A 12,220-nucleotide genomic window follows, 5' to 3' on the forward strand; every position below is an offset into this window, starting at 1 on the left:
ACACTCAATGGGCATGCCAGAATATAAGTCTAACCTATGGTGACTAGTCCTCCGACATAAACACTTACACTCAATGGGCATGCCAGAATATAAGTCTAACCTATGGTGACTAGTCCTCCGACATAAACACTTACACTCTAGGCATGTCAGAATAAGTCTAACTAATGGGAGACTAGTCCTCCGACATAAACACTTACACTCTAGGCATGCCAGAATAAGTCTAACCTATGGGGGACTAGTCCTCCGATATAAACACTTACACTCTTAGCATGCCAGAATAGGTCTAACCTATAAGGGAATAGTCCTCCGACATAAACACTTACACTCTAGGCATTCCAGAATAAGTCTAACCTATTGGGACTAGTCCTCCGAAATACACACTTACACTCGGAGTGTCAGCTCAGTGGTTAACGCCGGTGCCTTTCAATCACAAGGTCCCCGGTTCGAGTCACTCCCAGATTAATGTATGTCGTCCAGTTACAGAGTTGTTGACAATTAACAATTCATAATCATGGACGTTAAATATAAATGTAAGAGACTGACTTCTGTCAGCTTGCGGCTTTGATAAGCCAATGAGGCTTCTTCGCGAGTTCCTGCTTGCAGGAGGATCTGATATACATGCATACATACACACATACATACACACACCCATACATACATACACTCTAGGCATGCCGGAATATAAGTCTAACCTCTAGGTACTATTTCTCCGACATAAACACTTACAGTCAAGGCATGCCAGAATAAGTATAACTATATATTTCGCTCTGTCCACCAGACATAGAGCTCTCTGCCCCAAGATAGACGCCGACCAACCAACGTTATATATATACACACTTGTGCATGGGCGTATCCAGGATTTTCTACCCCGGGGGCGCAAATTACTATCTAAGCGGAGCACCACCATCAGCCGGCGCGCAGCGTAGAAGAAAATTTATTATATATTAATTTATATATATATATATATATATATATATGTACATATATATATATGTATATATATATATATATGTATATAATATATATATATATAAATATATATATATATATATATATATATATATATGTTGATACTAGATGAGACTAGTGGAACACTAGTAGTTGTAACTCGGAGTTTCACGCTTTGTAACGATCTTCAGACAACTGCAGTTGTCTGAAGATCGTTACAAAGCGTGAAACTCCGAGTTACAACTACTAGTGTTCCACTAGTCTCATCTAGTATCAACATATATTCCGCTCTGTCCAATGGACATAGAGCACTCTGCGCCAAGATAGACGCCAACCTACTCTATATATATATATATATATATATATATATATATATATATATATATATAGGAATAACGGAAAAACTGTTAAACAACTATGCTGCATTTAGAGAAAGGCTAGATCTCGAGTGAGATACAATAATTGAATTAGGTAAGTGATTGGAAGTAAAACAGCCAATGTTTGGTTTTTGCAGAGCTTTCGAGCAAAACTAGCTCTTCTTCAGTGCATGATCACCGAAAGTGACAAGGAGTAGCAGGAATTGAAACTGTTTTATAAAGGAGATGTCGGCATGGTTGTAAGGGCAAAGCGACTTACTGATTTCTGCTGAATTGAGCAGAAGTTTTAGAAATTCGGATTATTTTAATCCGCGTCGGATTATTTTAATCCGATTCCGTCGTAATTGTAAAGGAATTGTTTTGGTTTATCTGGGACAGCAAATCGTTTCTGATGTTTAAACCGAATGGTGCCGTGGTCTTTAGGTTTAGTTCCCAGAAATTTTCTTTCGCTTTCCTAGATTTATCTGTCCAAGAATCGTTCTGGTCAATGGCAATGACACGCAAATTCTCAATTGAATGATTTTGGAGATTGAAGTGATTTGCAACAGGTTGGTAGATCTTTTTTGTTTTGATCGCCAATCTATGTTGGGTCATTCTCATTCTAAGAGTGTTTTTTGACTCTCCAATGTATTGTAAGTTACAAATATTGCAGTAGATGAGGTAAATGACATTTTTGGATAGGCAGTTAATTTTGTGCCGAATTTGGAACGTGCGTTTGGGTTGGTTGCTCTGAAAGGCCCCGGTCGAATCGACAAGTAAGCACGTTTTGCAATTTCGTGTACAGGGCGATGATCCTGCAGTTTCTGTTTTGCTTTCCCCTAATGGGGTGTCATCCCGAAAGGATGCCCGAACTAAGATATCCCGTAGGTTGCTGGGTCTTTTAAAAGCGATGACAGGTAATTCTGGGAATACTGATTTCAGGCGTTCGGTGCCTTGTAGTAGGTGAAAATTCTTCTGAATGATATTAGCCAGTGGTGGGAGACCAGGGTGGAATTCAGTAACCAATGGTACCCTTTTGGAACTGGTTTGACGAGTTTTGTACGTCAATGTTTCGGTACGGGGTTTGCTTTTAGCCTTTTTGATGGCATTTTCAATAGTACCCCGAAAATACTGTCTGTTTAGGAGGTGTTGTGACAGTTCTTTAGTGCGTGAATCAAAATCGACTTCAGAGGAGCAAATGCGTCGAATGCGCAACGCTTGACTGTACGCGTTTGTATATATATATATATATATATATATATATATATGTTATTAGGGTGTCCGCGTACAGAGCGGAAGGCCCGTGGTTCGAATCCTGGTGGAGGCTGAAAGTTTTTTCACTGTTCTTGATTTTCCAACTCTTTACGATTTTCATTTACAGGTATATATATATATATATTTATTTGCCTTTGTCGTTTACCTCCATTGCATTAACATAAAGTCTGTTCAAAGTATCTCTTTCGAGATCCGGCTTAAGGAATCACAAATGATTTCGAGTTTGTTAGCATCATGTTTGATCTCTAGAGTAAGGCAAAATATGTCACCATAAACAGAACTAGTATTGTTCGATACAGGTGACAAACGCCTACAGTGGAATTACGAACTTCGTTACCGGTTTCGAACCTCTGGACATACAACCAGCGTCCATAGCCTAGTGGTTAGGGTGTCCGCGTACAGAGCGGAAGGCCCTTGGTTCGAATCCCGGTGGAGGCTGAAAGGTTTTTGACTGTTCTTGATTTTCCAACTCATAACGATTTTCCAACTCATTTTTATATATATATATATATGTTAGGAACATGATTTGAACAAAACAGAGGCCCCTATAAATTTTTATTAAGTTACCTTCACAGATAGTGGTACAGCCATTCAGAGGTTAGGGGAAAATGACCTGTCAGTGGCACATTGATATACCATATGACATTGTGTTGCTGTACTATTCATTTTGCTCTGAGTTTTGTTCCTTTCTACCCCTCAGGTATGTTCTTTTTACTTTATTGTACTTATTACTTTATCTGTAATAGTTTAAGGATCTAACTGATGTATTCTTATTAGTATTCATGGTAGCTTTCAATAGAAATGTCAAGATATTGAAGTGAACCCTTTTTATCAATGCTAGTAGTTTTATATGTTCTTAATATAGCCTTAAGCTGTATGTTACCTGTATGGTACATTGTTATTTGATATGGTGAAGCCACTGCAGCTACGCCCAGGAACGAGGTGGTTCCATGGTGTCAAATTACTTAGCAGGTATAACCTGTGCTGCATAGACTAATTAGATGGATTGTTCTATTGGAAGAGGGGTTGATTAAAGTAGCTACACAGCAAGCTGCATAGGGTAGACCCCCTACAGAGATCTGGGTGCACAGGATTGGTGGAACTGTTTAGGTTACCATGGCAATCCTATACCAGGTAGAGATATTGTTCTTATTAGCTGTATACTGCCTGTGCAGTGGTAGTGTGTGGGTACAACTATATTGAAACCTTTGTTTTAATAATAAGTCGTGAGCTAGCTCCCTAGTTCATGCAGGGAAAAGTTGCTAGTCTAGGGGTGCACAGAGGATTAAGATGTTAGAATAAATATTAACACTTCTGTGTGCAGCTGTGTGGGTCATGTCAGTTAGTTTGGTGGATATGTTTGTTGGTCTATGCGTGAGTGTGTGTTATCTGTAGATTGATTAGGTTTATCTGTTTATCAATAAAATCATGATGTTGAGGTTGATATGATATAACAGAGAGCTGTAAAGGACAATTATTGTTCTAGATTAAAGGGTTGTAAATACACATTGATATACCATATGACATTGTGTTGCTGTACTATTCATTTTGCTCTGAGTTTTGTTCCTTTCTACCCCTCAGGTGGCCTATATATTGGCTCATACCTAGGTCACCCGAATCCCCGGGGTAACATATATATATATATATATAAATTAATAAATAATAAATTTTCTTGTACGCTGCGCGCTGGTTGATGGTGGCGCTCCGCTTAGATAGTAATTCGCGCCCCCGGGTTAGAAAATCCTGGATACGCCCATGCACAAGTGTGTAAAAAGTGTTCACCATACTCCATATATAAAACCCTGAATGTATATGTTCGAATAATAGCCGGGCTCATATCAGATCACCCCTTTCCTGACACAGAGGAGATATAGATCAAGATTGTTATCATCCACACGTAAGCAATACATAATAAACATATCGTAAATGTATGTTATAGTGGCGTTCTGTGTATATAAGATTCGTATACAACTTCAAACTGACAAACTGACTTCAACATACATGGTTAGTAGCAGCGGGAGTATATCACAAGACCTTTATTGGTTGTTATGTTATCTTAGTGAAAATAGAGACGACCAGGTTTATATCATCAAGTGAGGCAGATCACACACCCCTAAAATGTGAAGAGTATGTTTATGATTTTGATATCAATTGATGATAAATATCATCAACTAGCTGTTGATATGTATGTTTTAAATAGGTTATATAGTACTTTTGCAATAGTGACTTTAACCGCTTTGTGTAAAGAGAAGTTATATATATATATATATATATATATATATATATATATATATATATATATATATTTAACTTCTCAATTTACATACAAAAAAATATCATGTTAAGAATTAAATCGCAACAGTACAAAATAAACAAAGTATCAAATAAACAATAGAAAATACTATGCAAACCTCAAAGACGCAATTCAAATAATTTCTACGATAACACTTTAACATTTAATTTACTTCATTAAACATAATTATCAAAACGTACCTCTTTGGTATATCTTAATCGTTTCGCATACTACTCTGATAACGCAATTTCTACACTATTAGGCTGCCTATTAAATATGTACAGGCTGCCACACCCTGGCATATACTGAACAAATATAGTTATGGCTATGCTACTCACATCAAGAATGTGCCGTCCTCTCTTATTATAGCAGTTATCCATCCACTACCTCTTTTGTGTTCCATTCTTGAGCTTTTATTATCTTATATTCAGTTGAGAATTTGCTTCATCCTCTGATCAAAGTCACAGCATTTCGTTTAAATTTTTCAATTATTTCAAAGGGCCCTCTGTTTGAAATTTGTATTATCACTGCACGCTTCGTTGACCTGCCAGTGACTCAGCATAAAAAACGGATCGAATTATATCAAGAACAAGTATATATTCAAGACCTTTCGAAGAATATTAGCTGTTCCTCACCTACACCTGTCTAACACAGACGTATGACATTGTAAGTAAAAAAACATTTATGAATTTCTATCAACAGCACTGCAGTGAAGGGAAATATAGCTAAATTGAACAACAGGCCTGTACAGGACATTTTGAATACAAATTTAAATTTCTTTAAAGAAAATCCCCACTTTTGACCATTGTATATGTGAATATATCATTTTCTCAAAAGTTCAACTATTTTCTTACGGTTTCGTCGTCTTTTTCGTAATCCAGCATAAATGAAATATAACTGTAACGTAAATTCCTGATCGATCGTACACAGTGTGATTTTAGAATCGGGGATGACCAGTAACATAATTTCATCCATCATATTAATTCAAGGGTGCTTGTTAAACATCAAATGAGGCCACAGCATTCACCCAAAATAACATCTTCTTTCCGTTCTGTTTATCTCTGTATTTATTGAGATATTCCTCGGTATGAATTTTTTATGGGGGGGGGGTGGGGGGGGGGAATGTCATATTTGTTTCTTAAGAATTTTTCTAATTTTATTCGCAGATCAGAACTCTCGCTGCATTAATATAATTCTCGTAGAACTTATTAAGCACATGTGAAAATGGCCACCACGAAAACCTCGTAAGTATTATTATTTCTTTTATAAAAGATCCAAATATGTATATTCTTGGCAACTATACATGACAGTATAAGAAAAGTATTGATTATTTGTTATCTTTACATTCACCTAAAAATAAACAAGCAATGTTATATAATAAAAATCTTTCGTAGAAAGAAGTCTTGCATAAATGAACTGTTCGTTCCCCAGATAACTCATGAAATGGGGGAAATGGATCAGTGTCGAGGGGGAGGGGTGGGTGGGTGGGGGGACATCACGGTGTCGTTGCATTGAGGAGGTAAAGAACGAAGCCATCTCAAGTCGCGGATCAAATTGATCCTTTCTGCATTCTGTGCCACAAATAACATTATTTTAATATGACCACGAAACAGCACCTTTCGATTGATTACTTTAAGTTATCAGCAAAATGGCACTTCCTGAGTACACTTTTCTTAAATGTCTCAACAAAAGGACATTTTGTAAATAACACAAAATGACAAAGTAAGGTATTTGTCCAAGATGTGCACTTCCAATCTATGAAACGGGGCACTTCTTAACGTTTTTGTTAGAGAACAGGAGGAACGTGTCCCCTCGGATGCACAGCATCGGGTCAATACAAATTATAATATAAGATATAATACAAATTTAATAGAGATAAAAGAACATGTTTTGGTGGAGTTATTAGAAGTTTAAAACAGTGGATTAACATTAAGATTTAGCATTGCACTAAGGCACCGGCGTCATCGATCTCTGTACCATTAAGTGAGCATTCCAGAGTTTTAGCATATTCTGAAGGTAAATATCTTTGAAACATATGTAGCTATAGACAGGGGCGTAGCGAAGGGGTTTTTGTTGGGGGTGTGGAGAATTTGATTTACCGACGGATCTGGAAGTGGTGACTGAAATGGGGGAGGGGTCTAATGGGAGGGGGTGTCCTCCTCCCCTTTGGAAAATATTTAGTATTGAAATGTCCTTAGATGCAATCTGGTGCATATTTTAAGTCAAATTTGGCACCGTAGAATTTCCATTTCGATATTATTTTTTATGGCAGTCGGCAGAAGAAGAATTAATTGGATAACGAAGAAAAATTTCATACCGGTACGTTATATGGAAAGTAGATTATACAAATCGCAGCTTGAAATTAGGAAGTCAGATTCTAGTTGCTGAACATTGGTGAATGTAATTTGAGCCTGATTGGTGGCGCTGCTCTAGTGGCGACACACTCGCACTAGTTCTCTCCAGTTTTTCGTCCATTTTAATGTTCGTTTTGTATAATCGTCTACTTTCATACATACAAGGTGAAGCCAATCGTCTGGATGACCATATTGGTCGTATTTCTTGGGACATAATCTCTTTGTTTTGGAGGAATCAGTGATTTTCAGTCGACCGCCGACAAGAGATATTCTACAGCCGAGCTCTACGCACTACGCAGCCAGCCTACACATAGTGAGTTACAACGTCTGTTCATTGACAATAGCATTCCCAAGGAAATTCGAAAACGGAAACGGGGCAAGGCAGGAGGTGTGAGGAAGAGGCAGCGACGTAGCCAGGAATTTGAAAGGGGGGGAGCACTTTTTGCGACTGATATGGATTTTCAAAATTGTAGGCACGACTATCTGAGCGGAGCGCCACCATCGGTTGGCGCGGAGCGTACAAGAAAATTTTTGGTTTTACAAACCCCCCAGATGGCCGGAAACGGCCCTTCCCGAGTGTTCATTCTGGTTCCATGGCCTCTTGCTAACTTGAGACACCTCATTCAATATCACTTTTAAACCAAAAAGACAAACGAGTTAAAATAGTACGTAATTCAATACTACATAATGTTCGGTATTTAAAATTAGCAAAGTACATGTACAGAGTAGTCTTACTTTTCAACTGCTGATACTTGTAGATACATATATAGATAGGCCAGAAATGTCTTTGATACAACTATAGCCAGTAATTGTCTTTGTTACAACTGTAAATGTTTAAGTTAGCCTAATATAAGAGAAGGCGAGAGCTATCCGACGATTGCCATCTGATGCAAATTTCTCAACTGTTTTCTCAAGGCTGAAATATTATCTGCGTAAACGGGTTCTTAACTAGATGTTAAAAAAACTGACAAGATCGGATTCTAGACTTTTTTCGGCGGGTAGAGTGTTGAATGAAACGGCACGCGATAGAAATGACAGCCTAAATTAGAAGACTAGGTCACCTAATTTAGCAGCCATATTCTTGCTACGTTCATTTCAATAGTTATTCCTGTCTGGACTCTTAAACTCGTCCAGCAAGCTTATGGATTTGAAATATGGGTGTTTATAAAGAAGATAACTTGGCCAAAAAAAGTGTAGGCCCGGGCCTACAGTGCTACATACTGGCTACGCCCCTGATCATATGATATCATATTATCAGCAGATTTTGTTTCCTGTTTGAATTCTTTTACATGCTCTTTTACATAATATATCAGAAAGACAAACATAGTGCTCTTTTACAATTTTTCCAGTAGGATGATTCTTGTTTATTGTCCAATGTCTGGACTTTAATACATTTGACGAACTTAACTGATGGACAATATAAACTTTCATATTTTGTAATATAGCCAGATATGCAGTGGCCAAAAAACAAATATCGTTATCGCAGTGTATTAGCAGTGTAATAATTATTATAGGAAGTGCGTATCACGTACGATTGCTATAGCTTAGCTTCATAACATGCTATTCGTGCACAACTTAGGACGAATCATAGAAAGGATGAAAACGAACGTTGTTGTGCATACGGTTCGTGACATTCCATAGAGTGCGGTTAGGTAGGCAATATGTATTTTATTACGCAGTGGCCAACTGTAGGCTTGTAATAGGCTATAGGCTAAATTTAGCTAATTGCATCTGCCAAACTAAGTTAGTAGTTGAATCAGTAGGCGGGAATGTTACTACGATTATAATCGAGTTAACGGAGCTGACGAGTATTCAAGATCAAAAGAGCACTGACAAAATACCATGCTAAAAAAACAACAGTTTTAAAAAAAAATCGACACTGAAAGGGGGGAGCGGTCGCTCCCCCTGCTCCCCCCTGGCTACGTCCCTGGGAAGAGGAACAGGCGATTGAAGCACAAACCCTACCTACCATCTATCATAATGGGTAACGTACAATCAATAACTAATAAAATTGATGAGATCTCCGCTAACTGCAAATTTCTGCAGGAATTTCGGAATGCAAGTATACATATCATTCACCGAGACCTGGCTTACCGAACACCATACTGACTCCCATGCCTCGATAGATGGATTCACACTATTAAGAGAGGATCGGACAACTCAATCCGGGAAAGGAAAAGGGGGTGGGGTGTGCATATACGTGAATCAGAAGTGGTGCCACCCGAATAATGCCCATATTAAACGTCACTCATGTTCCCCCAATATCGAGATTTTAACTGTCACATGTCGCCCTTATTACTTGCCACGGGAGTTTTCACACGTTATTATTCACACTGTCTATGTTCCACATCGCAATGTTGCCAAATCAGCGGCAATGGAACTCATTGACAATATTGATAAATTTGAAACCTCCGCGCCGGATGCTCTCACTATAATCAACGGTGATTTTAACCATTGTAATCTCAGACGAAGCAGTGTGCATTATTATCAACAAGTCAAGTGTGCCACCCGCGAAGCTGCAACCCTGGACTTGCTCTATACAAATGTTAAAGACGCTTATCTGTCCGTCCAACTTCCCAAGCTCGGTAGAGCAGACCATAATCTGGTTAATCTGATGCCCAGATATCGACCCATCGTGAAGAGGGAGAATCCCCGCGTAATCCATGTACAACAATGGAACAATGACGCTGTCGATCATCTGCGGGCTGAGTTGGACAGTACAGACTGGGATATGTTTGTGGAGGCCAGCGCTGGCCTGGATGAACTGACACGTTCAATAAGCGATTACATATCTTTCTGTGTTGACAATACCATCCCAAAGAAGGAAGTCAAAGTTTTCCCAAATAACAAACCGTGGATCACAAAGAAGGTGAAGAATATCATCAACAAGAAGAAGGGCCTATTCAAGAGGGGTGACTCGGGCGCACTGAGGGACATACAAAAGGAGCTTAAAAGAGTGATCGCCCAGGAGAAAGCCGCTTACCGGGACAAGATAGAGAAACTGTTCACAGACAATAACATGAAACGTGTCTGGGAGGGTATTCGCCTTATGAGTGGCTACAGTAATAACTCTAGTTCTCGCCACATACCAGAAATGAGCCATGATTATGCCAATGATTTGAATCACTTTTATAACCGTTTTGACCAGCAAGATTTTACAGATGAACATAGTAAGCTTCAAACCATATCGACAAATTATACTTGTGACGTAGTGGTGTCCGAGGGGGACGTTCGCCGGCAGTTCTCCAGGTTAAACCCATCTAAGGCTGCTGGACCCGATAATGTCCAACCTAAGGTTTTGAAGCATTGTGCAATAGAGCTGGCTCACATTTTTACTGTAATTTACAATTTGTCCTTCAAAACTGGGGAGGTGCCTCATCTATATAAGCAATCCAGTATTATTCCAGTGCCAAAATGTTCTGTCATCTCTTGTATGAACGACCTTCGCCCTATAGCGTTAACTGCAGTGCCAATTTAGGTATGCGAGCGTTTATTCTTAAATCGTTTTAATCCTCTAGTTGCTCCATATTTAGATCCTTTACAGTTTGCTTACAAGGCTAGCCGTAGTTGTGAAGATGCCATACTGCTACTTCTTCAATGCTTGTATTCACACTTAGAGCACCATGGCAATTCTGCACGCGTGATGTTCTTTGACTTCTCATCTGCATTCAACTCTATTCAGCCTCACAATCTTGCTACAAAGCTTATCAATATGGGCATCCCACATGGGTTTATTCACTGGATTGTCAAGTATCTCACAAATCGCACCCAATTTGTCAAACACGGTCCCACCTGTCGATCTAACATTATTACCTCCAACACCGGAGCGCCGCAAGGCACAGTTCTAGCTCCGTTTCTTTTCACCTTGTACACGTCTGACTGCAGATCCCAGGAGAAGATATGTCCCATCATCAAGTTTGCCGATGACACAGCCATGGCTGGACTCATTCGTGGTAATGATGATGGGGCATATCAGGCGCGTATCCAGGATTTTCTAACCCGGGGGGCGCGAATTACCATCTAAGCGGAGCGCCACCATCGGTTGGCGCGGAGCGTACAAGAAAAATTCTGGTTTTGATACCCCCCAGATCACCGGAAATGGCACTTCTCGGGCTTGAAAATGACCAACCAGATGTACACTTTTGCCTGAGAACCAAGTATTTCCCAAAAGTTTTTTTCCATCCATAACCTTTTTGAAGATTGTAACCAGTCACTCATCATGTTCGACCTCATTGCATGTCCTATGGATCATTGCTTTTGTAGGTGATTCTACGTCACGGCCCACAATATCTGACAGCCCCACTTTTCAAGGTTTTAAGCCCAATATTTCATGGGCTTAAATCACTTCAAAACATACCCATAATGTTGCACAAAATTCAATCTATGGACAACCAATATAGAAAAAATGTTGGTCAGGAAATTTTCGAAAATTCAGACACAGTTAATTTATTGGTGTAGAAATATTGCAACCTCTTATAATGGCTATTATAAAACTTGGTTGAAGGAAATGAAAAATAGCAGATATTTCCGATATCAGGTATATCGAAACCGAACACTACACACATAGGCGTAGGTCCCGTAGAAGGCGGGGGCTGCAGCCCCCCCCCCCCGCAACCAAATTTTTTCCCATTTTTTTCGGGCACCTACTGAAAGAAAAATAAATAGCAATGAATAGCTTAAAAATGATCTCCTTGGTAATTAAAATAAAGTTCTAAGCTTGGCCGACATTACTACTGTAAAAGAGAGTTTTGACATAAATGGATCTGTATGCTTTTTCTCCATCTACATAAGACATTTGGATGTTTGCTGCTCGCCCCAATGAAAAGAAATATAGGCTAATTTGAGGTTCAAATGATGCTGTAAAGGAGGTTTTATACTCTATTATGCTAAATGCTAAAGAAATGATGGTTGCTAAGTCAAGATATGATGCAATTTTTTTTATGTATACTTGACAATTACAATGCGGTTTTTCGGACGCTTGTGCGGGTCAGCGG

General features: G+C 39.0%; 1 protein-coding gene across 1 annotated transcript in view; it reads left to right on the forward strand.

Moving 5' to 3' along the window:
• Positions 1 to 12,220, forward strand: part of LOC139981595 (uncharacterized) — a 66,613-nt gene that overhangs the window by 2,283 nt on the left and 52,110 nt on the right. The window contains exons 2-3 of the mRNA XM_071994099.1: positions 5,372 to 5,538; positions 6,039 to 6,116. Coding sequence (XP_071850200.1) covers positions 6,097 to 6,116 — 20 coding nt within the window. The 5' untranslated portion in view covers positions 5,372 to 5,538; positions 6,039 to 6,096. The remainder of the gene's footprint in view (positions 1 to 5,371; positions 5,539 to 6,038; positions 6,117 to 12,220) is intronic.

This window comes from Apostichopus japonicus, chromosome 15 (assembly GCF_037975245.1).
Source record: "Apostichopus japonicus isolate 1M-3 chromosome 15, ASM3797524v1, whole genome shotgun sequence".
Classification (NCBI taxonomy): Eukaryota; Metazoa; Echinodermata; class Holothuroidea; order Aspidochirotida; family Stichopodidae; genus Apostichopus; species Apostichopus japonicus.